Raw genomic sequence first — 18,735 nt, 5'->3', positions numbered from 1 at the left:
CAGGGTCCCTGCCCTCTGCGTGTGGGGGGCACGGAGGAGCCCTCCCCGCTCTGCTCCCCCGGGAGCTGCCAGCCTGGCTCAGCGGGGCTGGGGCTTTCTGATCCCAAGAGCGGCGGGAGGGGGGTGGCTCTGGTCCCTGCTGAACCCCCCCGCCTGCCCCTCTCCCTCCTGCCAGCTCTTACTGTGAGCGGTGGTGGGCAGAGCTGTGGGCTTTAGGGTTACTTTTAGGGATTTCCCTGCTGGAACAAAACCTTCTGCGGTCTCTCCCGGGATGGGTAGTGCAGGAACGAAGAGGAAATCGGAGCCAAGAGCCTCTCCTGCTCCCCGGGGCATTGCGTGCTGCCCTGTCCCTCCTTGGCTTTGAGACCATTGGAGCTGCTCCTGCCGCCTGCTCCCACCCGGGAGGTGTTTCCCCGTCCCGGCAGCTCCCACGCTCTCCGTGCCGCCGCTCCGTGGGGCCGTTATGCCCGAGGATCGTTTTGCATGCAGGGAGAAGCAGCAGCAGCAGCAGAAGAATGAATTTGCATTTCTTAATGGCAACCAGTGTGGGAAACAAAGCCGCTGAGGGTTTTGCTGCTGTTCGGCCCTGCACCGGTGCTGTGTGAAAAGACAACATCCCGTCTGCTGGCACGGGGCCCTGCCGTCTCACCTGGCTGCCTGTGTGCGCCTGGGAACCGCCGCCACCGAACGGCCCCCAGCCTGCGGCGTGGGGAGGGGGTGCTGTCCCACCGCCCCATCGCCCAGCCACGCCGGTGGGATGAATGGGCGATGGTGAGGAAACAGGGGTACGGTGCTTGTGTGGGTTATTTGGGGGGGGTTTCCCATCCTGGCTGGGGTTTGGGGTTTGCATGCCGGTGCAGAGCCATGGGGCTGGTGCATGGAGAGCTCAGATCAGGAGGCATCCTTGCACGTGGGTTCCCCCCCTTCTGCACCCCAAATCGCCAGTGCAGGGGGGAGCCGTGACCTTTCCTCACCCTCCCCCTGCCACGGTTCACCCTGCTGCCAAGCTGGGCGCACCCGTGCCGCCCTGAGCCCTCTCTTCCTGGCACGGCCGGGCAACCCGCAGCCATTTCCAGGCTTTTAATCCCGAGAGACAAAGCAGGAGTTTAATGCGACCGGAGGAAGAAAAGAGCAGGGCTTTGAGCAGGGAACAGCAAACATGCCAGTGGATCCCGCTGCTCCCGGCCGGGCGCCCTGCGACCCCCCGCCTGCGTCACCCAGGGTTTGCACCGGCAGCGCTCGGCCCCCACGGGGTGCCTGGGGACGGGGGGTGCTGCAGGCAGGGGAGGCAGGGTGGTGTGTTTGGGTGGGGAGCTGGTGGTCCAGGGCTCAGGGTGGGAGGGCAGGGCTGTGCTGGCATCACCCGGGTCTCCAGCCCCCCCCAACACCCCCCAGGCATGGCCGGACAAAAGGAATGGGGCTGTGGCACCCCAGAACCAAACCTCGGCACCTCCCGCTGCCGCGGGTTGCGAAGGAGCCTTTGCACGGAGCCAGGCGAGCACCAACGCCTCCGTGCTCAGCCAAGGGACGGCTCTGGGAACTCCCGTGCCACCAGTGCAGCACAGACCCCATCCCTGCACCCCTGGACGGAGCTGGGTTCTCCAACACCCCCCACGTGCACCCCCAGGGGCTGCCCTGAAATACAGGTGCCACCATTCGGGTTGTGGTGCCATTAACTCTCATACTACTGCTTCTTTTTTTTTTTTTTTTTTTTTTTTTTTAATTCAGGTCTCCTTGCCGCAGCACGGGGATGCCGGGAGCTGCCTCGTGCAGAAGGGACGGAGCAGCGGCCATGGATGGGAGCCCCAGCTCTTTTATCAGGGTGGGCCCTGCGGACGGGTGCCAGCAGCAATAACCGCGGCTGTTTGCCTCGAGCACACACGCGTCCCCCGTAAAGAGCGTTTATGGCAGCATCTGGGAGATGGGGAAGCCCGGCAAAGGTGGCCCAGGGAGGTAATAAAGAGGAGCGGCCCTGCTTGGCCCCGCGGCACGGGGCTGCTCGGGAAATGGGTGTATTTGACTGGGGTGAGGAGGAATTTAAGGGGATGCGGTTGGTTTCTGCTCTGGAGCAACCGTAGTGGTTTGAGAGCTCTGAAGATGCTCCCTGGTAGATCTGCACAGGGTCATTGCACAAATAAAAAGCGTGCCAGCTTCTCCGTGCACACTCGTCGGTTATTTCCCTTGCACTCTCTGGCCCTTTGGTTAACTCTGGGGTCACAGCTCCGCTGAAAAGCCCTTTCCCCCCACCCCAGCTCCCCTCTGAGGTAGCGGAAACCTCGGCCGATGCCCAGCTCAGGGGTGTGCTCGGGAGCACTCAGTCCTGGTGGGTGCATGAGCCAGCACCTCGCTCCCTTTCCCTGTGGGGGTGGCTGTTCGTGCCCCTCTGCAGGGGGCTTTGGGGGGATCCCAGGGGAGCACGAGCTGGGTGCCAGCGTCACAGTCCCCGCTGTTTCCTCCAGTCTGGTGGCACGGGGACACCTTGCAGATGCTCCAGCTGCAGGAACCGTGACCAGAGGATGCTGCTCTGCACTGGCACCTCTCACCAGAGCATCTCTAAAGCTCATCTGCAGAAACCAGCCTGCCCGGAGCATCTTCCCCGAGAACTGGACGCATGGTTTAACTGGTGAGCGAGGGACCTCTCCCAGGGTGGGCGCTGAGTCGGGACTGTAAAGCAGACGGGAGCTGGGATGGAAAATGCGGCTGGTTTTCACATCTTCTGCCCAGCCCGCTGCCCTTTTGGGGGAAAGAGGAGCTGGAGGCAGCAGTGAGATGTGTCTGAGACCCGCTGGCTCCTGCGCCCTCTGCTCGCTCCTCCTGCTCCGCTCCTGCCATCCAGACTCTTTCTAGGATCTCAGGGAGCACTCCAGGCTCTGACCTTCCATACATGCGTTAGCCTGAAATAACACACGAGCAAGGGCGATAAACCCTCTCGGTGCAGGCCAGGAGGAAACGAACTGCTGTTAGCAAACAGCCAGTGAAGAGCAATTAAGATTACGGGCAGCAGGAGGGGAGTGAGCAGCCGCTGCTTCCCGCTGGAACCTTCCTCCTGCACCCGTGGCTTCAGCCCCGGGATCCCTGCGCTGCCCCGCGCCCTCGGCAGGGATTCTGCATGTTCTGGCGCTTTCCCGATGGTTACTGGTTAATTTGAAGGCTTGTTTCTGCCTTGGCTCAGCCCAGCGTCGGGAGCATCCCCCTGCGGGTACTGGGGCGGGGGCGATGGCGCTGATGGGAGGTGGAGACCCAAAGGATGCTCGGTTCAGTGGCAGCCCGGGAGCATCCCCCCTCGTCACGCTGCCGTCCTGGAGCCATAGCGTGTGTCTCGGTACAAAAATACCCACCGGATCTGGGGCTGGCGTGGGCTGAGGTGCGGAGCACTGCAGACGTGGCTCCCGTGGCTTTGCACCTGCGGAACAGGACTGAGCTGGGGGGGTGTTAAAGGAATTTCAACCGTTTCAGTCTCTGTGGGTTGCAGAAAAGCCTGAGAGCGCCCGTCCTGCTGCCTGGGAGTGGGGATTCATCTCTTCTCTGAGCATCGCCTTGGTACAGCCCAGAGGCACGGGACGCAGGATGAGGCCTCTGAGGGACCCAGGCTTGTGGGTTTGCTGTGGACGGGGACCACTGCTGTCCCCAAACGCTGTGCAGGAGCCGAAGCAGAGGAAACCTCGCTGCTGCGGTGGACCAGGAAACACCACTCAGCTCAGGGACAAATCAGGCTTGATGGCCTCTGCGGTTTTTGTAGTGACATCAAGTGCCTTCAATAGTTTTATTATATATTATGGGGCTGCTTATCTATTATTCTTGTGATGGAGCCAGAGATTAGCTGCAGGCAGGTGGGCAGAGAGATTCTTCCAGGCTGATTCATGAGTGGTTTTTCTATCCCTCCCCTCCGGCTGCGTTCCCAAGAGTTGAAGTTTCAGCCATGGCAAAAGGGACCGGAATTGGAGCCGATGGGTTGACAGGGAGGACAAGGAAAAAGCATTGAGAACTGCGCACATGGGGCAGAAAAGCCAGACTTTATTTCCCCTCTTTTGTTGTTCCTCAGGTGTTGCAATCTCTTCTTTTCCTGGTTTGCATATGCAAGCAGAGCTGTGCCGATTGCGAAAGGCAGCGGCGAGAACGCGGCATGGCTGGTGACGCCGAGCGGCTGCAGCCACCAAACCTGCTCTGGGAGGAAAGCAGAGATCTCACTTTTGGGGCCTTTTGCCTGGTTTTGCAGCTCTGCGTCGTGCAGGCCAGCTCTCCCCAGGCACAGCAAAGCAAATCTTTTTCCCTTTTAATCTTCTTTGCTTATCGAAATCTCTGGTGCTACCGATAAGAGGAGCAGGGAAAGTGTTTTCAGACCCAGATGTGAGCTGGGCGAAAGGTTCCCAAACAGGCTGGGATGACCCGGGTCTGGGATGCTCCCAGGCAGGGACCGGGCACCAGGCACTGCCAGCACAGCCCCTCTGCCTGGTGACATCCTGCCCGGTGTCCCGTCGCGCTCTCCTCCGCTTTGCTCTGGGCTCCTTCGGGTGCCTGTTTTGATGTTTGCTCTGGTAACAAGTAGTAATTAAACATAATAAGCAAGGGAGACCTGTGGGCGATGTCACAGCGAGGAGGTGCAAATCCAGCTCACACAACCCGTGCAAACCGTAACCTGCTCGGCAAACTTTCCCCCGAGCTCGCAGCCTGACCGCGGGGCAGCAGTGCGGAGCTGCCGCAGGAGGGTGCGGGATGGCCGCAGTGATTTCTCAGCATGGCTCGTGTGGGCATGTGTGTGGAGTTTATGCATGACTTTACTCTGTATCTTAAGTTTCCACAGCCGAGACACCTGTATTTCCGTGCTGTGATAAGATATCACGAGAACCGCATGAAGTTCAGCAAGGACAAGTGCGAGGTCCTGCGCGTGGGTCGGGGCAATCCCGGCACAACTCCAGGCTGGGTGGGGAATGGATGGAGAGCAGCCCTGAGGAGCAGGACTGGCTCCACACGACCCAGCAATGCACACTGGCTGCCCAGAAAGCCACCCGTGTCCTGGGCTGCGTGTCCAGCAGCGTGAGCATCAGGTCGAGGGAGGGGATTCTGCCCTTCTGCTCTGGTGAGACCCCCCCTGCAGTGCTGCGTCCAGCTCGGGGGTCCCCAGCACAAGAAGGACATGGAGCTGTTGGAGAGAGTCCAGAGGAGGCCACGGAGATGATCCGAGGGCTGGAGCACCTCTGCTCTGGAGACCTCAGGCTGAGAGAGTTGGGGTACCCCTAGTGCCAGGCCAAGGGGAATGGCCTGAAGCTGCAGGAGGGGAGATGGAGATGGGATGTGAGGCAGAAATCCTTCCCTGTGAGGGTGCTGAGGCCCTGGCACAGGGTGCCCAGAGAAGCTGTGGCTGCCCCTGGCTCCCTGGCAGTGTTCAAGGCCAGGTTGGATGGGGCTTTGGGCAACCCGGGCTGGTGGAGGGTGTCCCTGCCCATGGCAGGGGTGGCTCTGGGTGGGCTGGGAGGTCCCTTCCCACCTAGGCTAGGCTAGGCTAGGCTGTTCTGTTCTGTTCTATTCTATTCTATTCTATTCTATTCTATTCTATTCTATTCTATTCTATTCTATTCTATTCTTCTTTCATTTCCGTGCATGGAGGGCTACAGCCTTAGCTCCGAGGCTGTGCTGTGATGCTCCTGCCCCTGGTTCCCACGTGGGGGTGCTGGGGTGGGACATGGGAGCAGGTTTGGGTGCTGTGCACCAGCTCCTGAGCCGGGCAGAGCCCCGGCACGGTGCCCGCTGCTCCTGGCTTCCCACAGCAGCTCTGGCCGGGACCTGCATCGTGGGTCAAACGCACACAAGAGCAAGCGGGGGTGCGGAGCGCTGGCAGCCCTGCATGCTGCAGCTCGCTGGAGCTTTGCACTGGGCTTTGAGGGATGCAGGATCAGGCCTGTGGCTGCAGGGCAGCGCTGCTGGGTTGTGCACGTGGTGCCTTGCCCGAAGCAGAGAGGAGATGCTCTGAAGGGTACAGGGGGGCTGTGCTGTGGCTGCCATGAGCCGGCAGCACTGGGGGGGCACTGGGTGGCCAGGACCCCGCTCCTGGCTGTGCCACGTCCCCGTCCTACGCACCTATCCCATGGCAAAGCTTGGCTGGGGGTTGGTGTCATCCCTACCGCAGCAGCTCGCCCGTGTCCTCCCCAGCCCACGTCTCCCCCACCGCCGCCACGTCCTACGGGCCCAGCCGTGTTTACCAAAACAGGGGAGAAAAGCTCCCCTCAGATGGCAGAAGTCCTAATCTGGGGGGAACGTTTCCCCACCGATAAGATAACATTGAGGCATTTCAAAAGGGAGGTAGAAACTCCTGGCGCTGCCGATAGTGCGGTGAAGCCCTTTGCCAACGCGCCGGGCGGGCCGGGGAAGCCGTAACGCAGGGGTTGCCTTCCCGCAGGGTTTTATTTTCCTGCCGGCTAACAGCTTCGATGGACGGCTTATCGGCTGTGTGCGCTGCCGCCGCACACCGGCCCCGGGGTCAGGGTGGCCGAGGGATGCTGGCTCTGCCGCTGCGCTTTCCCTGGGCTGGGGATGCAAAGCCAGGACGCAGTGACGTGGGTCTGACCTGGGTTGCACCATAGGTGTTTGTGGACGGGGGTTTGTCTGACGTGGGTTTTTAGGGCATGGAGGAATTTGTTTTCAGCAGTGCTACGTGCGCGGAAGAACCGCCTGAACTGCCCTGCGTTCTTTATGTGTTAAAAAAAGACAATAAATACCAAGTTGGTGTCTGTCTCGGCCAGAACAGCTTTTTCCTGCTTGTGCCGGTGAAGACAACCCGGGCCCGGAGCGCTGCACGATCCTGCCGTGCCCCGGGGCGCCCTGTCCTGCCCCCAGCCAGCAGCCACACGGACCCCCAGGGAGGAGACAGTGCCGTATCCCTGGTGTGAGGGACGGTTTGGTTGGTGTGAGGGGCTGCTTTTGTCCCCGACGGCTCTGAGCATCCTCACTCCCGGCTTGTTGCCTCCATCACAAACCCACATGGCTGCGCTTGCATGACTACCGGTCAGGGATGCTCCTGGCCCCAAAACAGCCCAGCCCGCACTGGGGGAGCGATGTCGTGCTGTAGGGTCCAGCCAGGGACTCTCCTGTATCCAACAGATCTCTGTGCTGCAGAGACCAGAGGGAGCCTTTGCCCGCTGAGGCGTCCCCGTCTCTTGGGTGGGTGCCTCATCTGAGGGTGGGAAGGGGTTAAAGGTGCCGGGATTTGCCCCATTCCCCTCCCAGGGCCCATTCGGGGCTGAGCCCGGTGCCTCGATGCACCCCTCAAGGGTTAACCCTGGCTTGGGCTATTCAAACACCTCCAGCTGAGGTAAGCACCCAGCTTGTTTGTTCAGGTAAATAAGGAAGGAATTAGATATAATGGGCAAAGGAGGCATTTGCTGAGCACCTTGCACTTGGCTGGGCTGCCGGCTTCCCCCTCGCATACCTCCGCACGGCTTCATCCCTCCACTGCCCTCGGAGCTGCTCGGAGTGCCCCGTCCCCATCCCCGTCCCCGCTGGTGCCTGCTGAGAGCCGATGCAGCTCAACACAGCCACCCTCCTGCTGCAGGGCCGGCGTTGAGCTGGGCAGGGTGCTGCTGGCCGCCCTCCCCGCCGGTGCCGGGGCACCCTGCTCCGGGCCATGCCCGCTCCGGCCACCGTGTCGAGCGCCGCAGGAACGGCTCTTCCAGCCCTGCACCAGGACCCATGTGGTTTCTGAGCCACCCGCACACCCCCGAGGTAAGTCCCACGCTGCCGCTGTCACCCTCCCTGGCTGCCTGATGCTCCACCAGCACCCACCTCCTGACCCTCCCGGGGCTCCTACGGCCCTTTTGGCACCGATCCGGGGCAGACGCAGTGCCGTCCCCTGCGAGCATCCCATCCCACGGCTGCTCGCCCCTCCCGGTGCCGTTAGGGCTAAACAGGGACAGGTTGTCCCGTGGCCGGAGGTTCCCGGCACGTCTCAGGATGGCGTCACCCGAAACAAAACGGGATTTGACAGCTTTGTGCCTTCGCAATCCCCTCCCGCTCGAGCGAGGAAGGTGGGAAGGGAGCCGGGGCTCCTGGGGCCGGCTCTTCCCGAGCCCACCCGGTACCAGCAGGGTCACTGGGGAGGGTCCCACGAGCCCAACGAGGGGTTTTGTGGCACCGAGTGACGCACAAGCAGCCGGGGTCCTTGACAGAACATCCCAGGTCCTGGGCGGCCGTGGCGGAGCTGCCAGCTCGCCGGTGTCTCTGTAAAGCGCTTTGAGCCCCTTTACCAGACCCGCACCGTCTCAGCGCTGCTCTGCTCTTCTGCTGGGTATTTTTTTTTTTGTCAGTGCTAAAGGCACATTGGCTCTAGGTTTGATTTTTATGGTTCTGCTCGGTTAGTGAAACACAAATGCTGCTCGGCTGCCAAATCCCCCACAATACGGGCTTTCTCATGGGCAGGGAGCTCGCAGCGGAGGAAGGTGCTGCTATAAATAGGGACTCCCTGGCCCTGCATGGGGAACACCAAGCTCTGCTGCTCACCTGGGGGACGCCGAGCACCAGGGCTTTGCTCAGGCCACCGGTGCGTTGTGCCCGTGCCCCCCCCGCTGCTGTTTGCCTCCCTGCGCCGAGGGAGAGGGCAGGCTGACCCGGGGCGTGGGGACCTGTGGGGACGCCTGGTCCCTGTGCCAGCACCCATGCAGGTAACGGCGGGAGGAGCCTCGGTGGTGTTGGAGAAAGCTGGGGGGGGGGAGCTGGGGGTCCAGGACCCCCGGGATGGGCTGCATCTCTCCCATGCGTGTGTGCACCAGCAGCTCTGGGCTTGCCCTGGCCCCAACCCTGTCACCAAGCAGGTATCATAGCGAGACCCCCGCGCTGTCCTGAGCCCCCGTCCCAGCTGCAGGGTGATTCTGGCCGATCCCTCCTCCCTCCACCCAGAGATAAATGGGGTGCGTGGCACAGGCGGGCAGGGTTTGGCAGCCAGGAGGGACGTGGCACGGCTGGCACGGTGAGGCTGGCAGGGTGGGTGGGACACGCTGGCAGGACCCCACGTTGTCAGCAGCCTCTGAGCACCCGGGTGTCTGCTGCAGCCCCGGCTCGTGGGGAGCCCTTTGCCTGCTTAATCCGGGCCCCACAAACCGGCTTGGGTCCTTCTGGCAGCACCCACAGGCTCCATCGCCCCTCCGTGCCCGGGTGCGGTTGGCCTCGGGGTGCATCGTGGCGTGGGTCCATCCAGGACCGAGAGGGAGAGCTGAGCCCCGGAAGGTAGCTGGGGCAAGAGGTGCTGAGTCAGACCAGAAAACAGGGAAAACCCGCCCAAATCCCAGCCCCAGATGGGCTTTTGGGCAGAGAGAGGATTGCGGCGTCCATGGGATCCCTGTCCTCTCCCACCCCGGGTCCCGGCTTGCTGTCTTGAGGTACATGGGGCGGGCGAGGCTTAAAGGATCCGTTGAAGACAAATCCCACTGCCTGGGGGGCTGCTCCGGGCAGGCTGGGACAGCTCTGGATCCCTCCAGTTCCTCCCCGGACAGCACAGCGTGTCCCTGTCCCCATCCCCAGTCTGGGGGCTGGAGGTGACCCCTGAGCCCACCACCCCGGCCGCCTGGGAAGGGCTTTTGGAAGTGCCCGAGGATTTGGGAGAGGTCCCGGGTGCCGCAGGCAGCACCTCCTCCTGCAGCGGGCCAACCTCCGCCGATCCCACGGGGCTTCCTGAGCTGTGCTCCGGCACAACCTGTTTAACCGCAGATTTAATTTTAATTAACGGACCCATTGTTTGAGGGTGGTGGTTGGGTGGATTTCTTATTGATTTTTTCTTGCTCCCAAGGGCTGATCCCAGCTCTCCCCCATCACCGGTGCCGGTGTTGCGACCCCGAGCCATGGTGGGTTGCGTTTGCCAGGAGAGCTTGGGGTGATACAGCAGGTCCGTATCCCCATCCTTGTCCTCCTCGGCTGAGGCATCTGCTGCTTCCCCGGGCTCTGGATGGTGCTGAGTCCCTGCAACCCCGTGGTGCTGAGCCATGACCCAGCACCACCCAAACCCTGGGCTCGCTGCTGGCTCCATGCTGCGGGAGCCCTGTCCCAGCCCCGCTGCTCCGGGGTTTTTGCTGGAAGGGAACATCTGGGGTCGTTTCCTCAGCTGCTATGGGGGCTGCACGGGGCCGGAGGCCGCTGCCTTTTCCTCCTCACCCCTCTCCGTGCTGCCGTGGGGAACGAGCCCTCGCGCTGGCAGCTCTCCCTTTTGCTGCAGCATCCCTGCGGTGCCAGCGAGAGCGGGGACCAGGGGCATCTTGCACCCATCCCAGCTGGCTGGGGCATCCTCTCCGTACCCGTGGGTAGCACCGGGGAGTGCTGCAGGGTCATTCATCGTTTCGGGGATGGCACGTACCTCCCGGCCGTGGCGCAGTGCACTGGCTGCGGAGCTTTGTGGGCACAAAGAAATGCTCGGGGCACTCGATGGCTCCATCCCGCCTTGGGGTCCGCTCCTCCGCCGCTCTGCGCCAGAGCCTTGCCTGCCCGTGCCGGGGTCGCAGGCAGCACCAGCGCGTGGGGAGGGCTGGGCAAGGGTGCCGGCGCAGGGGCGGGTGTCCTGCAGGCAGCACCTTGCTCTGCCTGGCACCCCAGGGATGGCACCGGTCCCCTGTGCACCCACGGAGACAAACCGTGGGGTTTTGGGGACTGGCGGGCTTTATAATTCGGCGTGTTTAAAGTCTTGCAAGAGCTAATTCTCTGATTGCTTCACCTCTTGCCCAGAGCAGCAGGATGAGTGCAGGACTGCGCTAGTGTGACTTCACCCTGGGCCAGCCCTGGTGCAAAGCCCATGGGACCGGGGCTGGGCTCTCCACCGGCAGCGTGCACAAGCCAGAGAGCATTTGCCGGGGCTAATGCAATTACCAGCGCAGCCCCGTTTAGCTCGGATGGGGAATGTGAAGGTTTTTGGGGTGCTGCGCGGGCCAGTGCTCTGTGTGAGCATCTCGGTGTGCCCGGGGCTGCCCCTCCAGCTCTCCTTTTCCAGGGAAAAGCAAAACGGGAGAGGAGAGGGAAACGGCCACCCAAAGCGGTTTCTTAGAGCAAACAGGTCCCCACCCAGCCCGGCCGCCTGCGTGCCAGAGCTGGAGAAAGTCAAACAAAGGCCCCCGCCCTGAGAGTACAGCACCCTTTGGCAGGTGATTGCTCAGGTTTTTGGGGCCACTTGCCCAAGGGATCGGGTCCTTCTGGTCCGGATGGGGAGCAGGGGGATGGGATGGGGATGGAGCCATCCATCCCGCCACGTGCAGAGGGACGGCTCCGCAGCCCGGCTCCTCCAAGCTCTGGCTGGCGGCTGCGGGAGCGAAGCCCGGCGGAGGTGGGATGGGCAGAGGATGCACCACGACCCCAGAGCATCCCAGAGGCCTTGGGGGGCGAGAGCCCCGTCCCCTCCCCAGAAAGCCCCCGCAGCCGGCACCGTGCAGCAGGCTGGAGCCATGCAAGCTGTTACCGCTTCCCTTTTGTGCCGGGAGCAGCGTGAGGCTGGATTTAAAGCCGATCTGCTAAAGCTCTTCTTTTAATCCAGAACAAATCAAGAAGAGGTTTGGAAGCTGGCACCATCTCTCAGGGAAACTGTTTCAGGTAGTGGGGGCAGCTCGGTGTCACGGGCGCCCCTTCTCCCCCCTCCTCCTCCTCGCTGCAGTGCCACCCAAACCCCTTGGGGACGTCAGCTCCAGCTCCCAAACCCGCAACCCCTCCCTGGGTCCCCGTGGGGTCAGGCTGGCGTGGGTGCTGTTTAGGTGGCCACGGTACATTTTTCCAGGCTTTTTGGGCTTTTCCAAGGGTGAAACGATGGGCAGAGCTTCCTCGTGGTGCAGGCGACGCAGACCCTCAAACCCCACACTTCTGGGGGCATTAAAATCCCCAGCGAGAGCTTTAAACTCATCCCCACTGGTACCGCTGCGGTTAACAGGGCCGTGGCGCGTGGCTATTAACGATGTTTAATTAATGCTTCGGGAGCAGAGCCGGGCCCAGCAGCGTGGAGCCGAGCAGCGTTTGGCACAGCCGAGCTGCGGGGACGGTAACGCACCGTCCTGGGTGCTCGGCCGTCAGTGTCCCTCCTGCGCCACGCAGCCGGCTGCTCGGCTCCTGTGCTCGAGGGATGCGCTCTGCCCGGAGGAACCCGATGGGGTATTTTCCCCTTTAGTCTTTTAAACCCTTTTTTTAACCCCCTAGCTGGGATTTGGAGCAAGCGGGGACCCCCTTTCCCTGGCCACTGTGTCCCATTCCCCTTTGGGGGCTGCCTTGTTTCTTTGGAGGGGCTTTGGGGTTGGTTCAGGCTTTGCACATTCCTTTCTTTAGCGTGGCTCCATTGCAAAAGCTGCTACTTTTTCTGCTTTTAAATAACCTATTTGGGGTGAGGGGTTTTTTTTTCTTCTTGCAAAAAGCAATGCTGGAGGCAGGCAAGGAGCTCGGCGGTGCCCTGGCCATGCCCATCACCGGCCTCTCCCTGGCAGGGGCTTTCTCTTCCCGAAGCCTCAGGATGGCTCTTGGGGAGGTTTCTCCACAGATGGAGCCATTCCCTGGTGTTGCCATGGAAATTCAGCAGGCTCATCCTCTTCTCCTTGGCCTCCAGGACTCCCCGCATTCCGGAGACAGATGGGGATGGGCTGATTTTGGGTAGTTGTTCTTGCAAGAGAGTAAAAGGAACGTTCTTTTCTGGGGGTTGGCAGCAGCAGCCAAGAGCCAAGTGCTGCGGTGCTGGGTTTGATCCCCAGCCCGGGAGAGCCGGGTTTGGGTGCCGTCACTGCCGGAGCATCCTTGGGCCAAAGCAGCGGGTGACGTTTCCCGTGCACAGCACCACGCCTGAGTGGTTTAGGCATCCCGCAGCCCTTGGTGCCCACGGGCTGCCCTGCACAGGTGCCTTGGAGCCCCTCCAGCACGTCCCGCTGCCTCCTGCAAGGGCGTTCAGCGCCCGCTGGGACTGAACCGCTGCCGACCCGCTGTGCAGTTCAGGGGAAGACCCTAAAAGCCCGCAGTGGTCGGGACCCGCTTGCCTCCCGGACTCCTTCTCCCTCCTGGCTGCTATGGCTGGTCCCCCCAAGGTCAGGACAGCCCCCCAGGCCCATGGCTGACCCCGAGCCTGCGTTCATCCGGGGGCTCGCCGTGGGTCTCTCTGGAGGTTTTTTCCCCTCTAACAGGCTTAGTTCCTCCCTTTGTGCCTGGCTGCTGGGCGGGAGGGCAGGAGTCGGTGCCGGGGTGAGCCTCTCCTCTCCTCCTCCTCTCCTGGCAGGTTTGGAGCCGGCGCTGAGCAGAGGGATGGGCAGCGCCAGCCCCGGGCTGACCACTCTGCCCCCCAACCGTCTCCCCCGGCCGGACGCTGCCTTGCTGCCCCCCCCACGGGACCCCGACACCCGGAGCTGGGGCTGCCCGGATAGCCCAAGCCCCCCCACCACCCCCGAGCAACCCCTGCCTGCTTTCTGCCTGCACTACTTCGACATGCTCTACTCGGAGGACATCGCCTGGACCACCAAGGGCGTGGGGGAACCGTCCCAAAGCGGTGCCCAGGGGGGGCGAGGGGAGGCGCAGAAGGAGCCGGAGCAATGTCCCATCATCGACAGCCAGGGCTTGGGGCTGGGGGCTGAGGGGGACCTGCAGGCCAGCCTGCACCTGGAGGAGCACTCGCTGGAGCAGGTACAGAGCATGGTGGTGGGCGAGGTGCTGAAGGACATCGAGACAGCCTGCAAGCTCCTCAACATCGCCGCAGGTGGGTGTCCCCACAGCCCTCCCGGGGGGCTGCAGGCAGGGTCAGTCCTGCTGCGGGGTGCAGCGAGGGAGGGATGTGCCGGTGCAGGGACTAAAGCCGTGCCGCAGCTCGGGGGTTTGCAACCAGATGCTGGGGTTTGGGGGAGCGCGGCGGCTGCTTGGCTCCCCGGGCATCGCTCCCGGGCAGGGCTGTTTGCTAACGCCCAGGGTTGCCAGCAAAACACCCCTCCAGCCTCGCCGGCTCGGAGTTAAGCTGAGGCAGGGGTTAGCAGAGCTTCACGCAGAGCCCTGTGCTGGGTGCGGGGTGCTGGTGTGACCCCCCCGGTGTCACAGAGCCAGGGAGGTGCAGGGACACAGTGACCCGATGCTGAGCCCGTCCCTTTCCCTGCGCTGGGGGTCCCTTCCCCTCCCAGGACATCGTCACCGAGGCGCCTTTCAGCCTTGCGCACATCTGGGGGGGGTGCAGTAGCAAGAGCAAACAGCAGGACTTTTATGACCCTTTCCTGTATCCCGTTTTCCCTGGGATACCGGGAACAGGTGGATGAGCACGTGGGGTTGGGGAGAGCCTGGAGCCAGCTGGCATCACCTGAGCTGGGCACGGGGTTGGGCGCAAGGGGAGCTGGACAGCCCAGGACCGAGTTCCCTGGGGTAACACTGCCACGGGGCATCGCTGCCGTGACACCAGCACTCGCGATGTGCTTAGGTTTATGGCGGGCTCTGCCACCCCCTCCCTCGAAGCCTTTGGTGTCACCTGGGATGGTGCAGGGAGCACGTGGGGCTCCAAAAGGCTGGATGAGGCGTCCCAAAGTGAAGGAGGTGGCAAGGGGGTGATCCTGTCCCCGGGGTACCAGGGCAGGCTGAGAGCGGGGTGCTCCCACCCTGGTGGGTGATGCTGTAGCGGCGCAGGAGGGGACGGTTTCCTGGGGCTGCTGCGGGGTGAGCTGAGTTTCCCCAGGCTTTGCCCTGGCTGCCGCTGGCCACGCTCACCCTCTGCCCCCAGACCCCGCGGACTGGAGCCCCGGCAATGTGCAGAAGTGGATCCTGTGGACGGAGCACCAGTACCGGCTGCCACAGATCGGGAAGTCCTTCCAGGAGCTGTCGGGAAAGGACTTGTGTGCCATGTCCGAGGAGCAATTCTGCCAGCGCTCGCCTGCCTGCGGCGACATCCTGCATGCCCACCTCGACATCTGGAAGTCTGGTAGGTGCCAGGGACCAGGGGGGAGCTGGGGAGGGTGGTGATGCCATGCAGCGGGAGATGCCCCTCTGACTGCCCGCTCCTCCCTTCCAGCCGCTTGGATGAAGGAAAAAGCCGCCCCGGGAGATGTGAGATACTGCGGTGAGTTCTGCGTGGGCTCAGCTCCACTGACCTCGCTTCTGCCTCAGACAGGTCTGGGGTATTTGAGAGGTCGCTCCCTGCTTAATTGCAATTATCTGGTTCGTTGGAGCGGCTGCTGCAGCAGCATCCGTGTGGCTGCACTCCCTCTGTCCGGGAACAGCCCTGGGCTGTCTGGAGGTGCAGCAAAGGGGAAATGGCCCTGAGACCCTTGCTGGCCCCATCCTGCACCCCATGCATCCCTGTGGGGGCTGCACAAGGGCAGGACTGAGCTGTTTTCCCTGCTCCAAGGTGGGGAGGAGGAAGAGGTGCTTCCAGACCCAGTGCCTGGGCTGTCTTCAGAGACCCACGGGCATCGAGCTGGGATTTCCTAGATGAGGACTCGTGTGGGTCCCCGGGGTGGTGCAAAGCAGAGAGGTCTCTCCCCACCCCCATCTCACCCATCCCCATCCCTTCCCGCAGCAGGAGGTGATGCCAGCTGGGCGGACAGTGAGGTGGACTCATCCTGCGCCAGCCAGCCCATCCACCTCTGGCAGTTCCTCAAAGAGCTGCTGCTGAAACCCCACAACTACGGGCGCTTCATCCGCTGGCTCAACAAAGAGAAAGGTAGGCGGGTGGGTGGGTGGCCCCGGGGCGGGTGCTGGCGGGGCTGGGGGAGCAGACGAGGCTGTAACCCCCCCCGTGCCCCACTCCCAGGCATCTTCAAGATCGAGGACTCAGCGCAAGTGGCCCGTCTGTGGGGCATCCGGAAGAACCGCCCGGCCATGAACTACGACAAGCTGAGCCGCTCCATCCGGCAGTATTACAAGAAAGGCATCATCCGGAAACCCGACATCTCCCAGCGCCTCGTCTACCAGTTCGTCCACCCGGTCTGAGCGGCGGCGGGACAGGCTGAGCCCCGGGAGGGACAGGGGACCTTCGCCGCCTCCCGCTGCCTCCCAGCCACAGAAACCATCTTCCAGCGCTGAGGACCGTGGCTGGGGTGCCGAGAGGCTCACCCCCCCCAGACCTGCTGGCAACAGACCGTGGGACCCCCCCCTCACCCCCCCGCCTCGGGGAGGAGGGATGAACCCCCAGCTAAGGGACCACCACCAACGTGTCCTGGCGCGGGGCAAGGACCGTGCAGAGCCCTCGTCTCCCGCGAGCGCTCCCAGGGATGGGTGGGCACGGAATTTGGGGCTGGTGGAGGAGACGTGGGCTTGACTGGGGTGAGGTAAAGGCAGATGAATTTGTGGCTGTCATGGGGCTCCCTACTACCCTGGTGCCCTTTGGCAGGGACTGAAGGTGGAGGAGATGGGGACGTGGGAGTCCTGCCCCCAGGTCTCTTGTCCCCCGGCACGTCGTCCTCTCACTTCGCAGCCCCACGGCATCGTCAGGACACGGGGGCCAAGGGCACGTCCCAGCAGGAGACTGCGATATCCCCATGGCGTCCTGCCCCAGGGCTGATCTGGGGCCGCACCACACCATCGGGGCCACACTCCCCTCCAGCCAGACCCTGTCCCCGTGCCACCACCAGCCCGGCTGTGGGACCGGCTGCCCTCGGTGCCCATCAGGAGCGAGCCTGTGCGCTGCGGTGGGGCTGCTCTGGATTCACCCCAACAAGCAGCTCCTGGCCCTCCGCCCTGTCCGGGGTGGGGGGCAGCGTGGCGGGGGGCTCTGCCCTGTGCTGCACCTCAACCCTCAGCTGCAAAGAAAGGGGTGCCTGAGTTCATGGGGGGACGGTGGCCAGGCTCGGCTCTAGCCCTCCCTCCCGCGTGCTGGCTGCGGGTAGCTTCACCCCAGCCATTGTTTGGGGAGGACAAAGCCCGAGCATGAGCCAGGACAATGGCACCCGCAAGGACAATGGCACCCGCAAGGACAATGGCACCCGCAGCTGCCCTTGGCTGGGCCCGCGCTGACCCGACCCGCGCAGGAGCAGCCTGGCACCAGCAGCACCCAGGGATGCTGCCTGCCGTGGGAGCTGGGTGCTGGGTAACTGTGCCCCTGGGGACCACGGGCATCCCCTCGGGACGGGTGCATCCCCTCTTTGCTTCCCGCTCTGGGACACGCTCGGCTTCTCCCCTCTGCAGGGATTTGGGGCTGAAAATGGGTGTTTTGCAAAAGGAGCAGCTGTAAAATGCAGGCACGGGGCCGCGCACACCCAGGCGTCCCCTGAGCTGGGTCCCTCATCCTTGGGCACGGGGACACCCAGAGCCCCCCTGAAGCCCCCAGGTCCTTGACCCTGGTGCAGGGTTCTTCCCTTGGTTTGGATTTTATTTGGACTGCCTGATTCCTGAGTTTGGGAAAAGGGAGAGGGCAGCTTTGCTGTTTCCCTCTGGGCAGTAAATCTGGAAGGCAACCCGCCGAGCCCGGACTGGGACGGAAAACTGGGGATTGTTTCAAGTGCACATTTCACGAGAGTCTAAGTTACCTGGCAAGGTTGATCTTTTATATTATAATTTTTTTATTTGTTTATTTGCTTTTTGGTTTTGGCTGGCAGCAAGTTGTGGTTCAGGTTCAAATGACGAGGGTAGACGGGTGGCCCGGGTACCCACAAGATGCTTTGTGGGAGTTTAAAAGAAAAGAACACCTGGTTGTTGGTCTTTTGTTTTTAACTTAAAATAGCTACCTGTGACGGCTCCTGCCTTTTTCTTTTTGTTCTGCCTGTTTCGTACTGTTTATGCGGCAGAGGAGCAGACACGCTTCGGCCAGCCTTGCAAGCATCCCGGCTGGAGGGATGGAGGGTGGCTGGAGGGAGGAGAGGAACAGGAGGATGAAAAACTGCCTTGGCCTCTGGAAAAGGGGGGAAAAAAAAGCAAAAAAAAAAAAAAAAAAAAAAAAAAAAAGGCAAAATGTGTCTTGTGATTTCCTGTATGTGACTTATGCTCTCGCAGCTGGCGCGGGGAGCACCAGGAGGATGGGCTGGGGGTGCTGGTGCCCCAAATCTCGTGTCACTCTCACAGGTCCTTCGATGGGGTGGGCGACGGTGGGGGGGGTTTGCACGTCCCTGTGGGGATGGCGGTCAGGGAGGGGGTTAAACGGCAAGGAAAGTTGCTGCGGGCTGGGCAGGGTGCGCCGGGGTGTCCCCAGGGATGCGGGGACCTGACCCAGCAGGCACCCACTGTGATGGGATGGGCAGCCAGCCCTGCGGGGCTCGCGGCTGGGGTTTCCCCCAAACCCCTTGTAGCTCCAGCCCTTAAATAATGGAAAATAAATCCCTTTTCTCTGCTGTCTCCCCATCGGGAGCCCAGGGAGTGCCCCCCACGCCCTGGCAGGTCCCGCTCCCTCCACCCTGTCCCCCTCGGCCACTGCCCCGTCCTGGGGCTGTCCCAGCTCTCCGGGGAGGCGAGAGGGCTGCGTGACCTGCAGAGCGTCTCCCCAAGGTTTCAAGGCTTGTAGGGAGCCCGGGAGGCTCTGTCCCTCTCTGCCAGCATCAAATCTCTGCGCTGGAGCTTTCGTCTCCCCCTGCCCGGGGTGGGGGGGGCTGGGTCGGGGCCACTGCTTTTGCTGGTGCTGGGAACTGCCCCAAAAACTGCTTCATCTTGAATCCCCCCATGGGCTTCACAAGGCTTTGCCTGGCAGGTTGGCATGGGGTCCCCAAAGTCAGTGGCTGCTCCCCCCGCTCCCACAGCCCCCTTGTCCCTCAGGACCCCGGCAATGCATCCAAGCCCCCCATTCTGCTCCGCCCCACCCCAAAGTCTCAGGGTTGGAGCATCCCCACCTGGGGGTACCGCAGCTGCGACTGT

General features: G+C 62.6%; 1 protein-coding gene across 1 annotated transcript; it reads left to right on the top strand.

Annotated features, from left to right (window-relative positions):
- Nucleotides 1-567: 567 nt before the first annotated feature.
- SPDEF (SAM pointed domain containing ETS transcription factor) lies at nt 568-17,828 on the top strand. Its single transcript, XM_054803797.1, has 7 exons — nt 568-771; nt 1,729-1,953; nt 13,205-13,678; nt 14,678-14,875; nt 14,966-15,013; nt 15,476-15,616; nt 15,707-17,828. Exons 2-7 carry the CDS (start codon nt 1,905-1,907, stop codon nt 15,883-15,885), a joined length of 1,089 nt encoding a protein of 362 aa, XP_054659772.1. The 5' UTR covers nt 568-771; nt 1,729-1,904; the 3' UTR covers nt 15,886-17,828.
- Nucleotides 17,829-18,735: the final 907 nt, after the last annotated feature.

This window comes from Grus americana, chromosome 25 (assembly GCF_028858705.1).
Source record: "Grus americana isolate bGruAme1 chromosome 25, bGruAme1.mat, whole genome shotgun sequence".
Lineage (NCBI taxonomy): Eukaryota > Metazoa > Chordata > Aves > Gruiformes > Gruidae > Grus > Grus americana.
The sequence above is the reverse complement of the archived record's forward strand: the minus strand, read 5'-3'. Positions and strand labels throughout refer to the sequence as shown.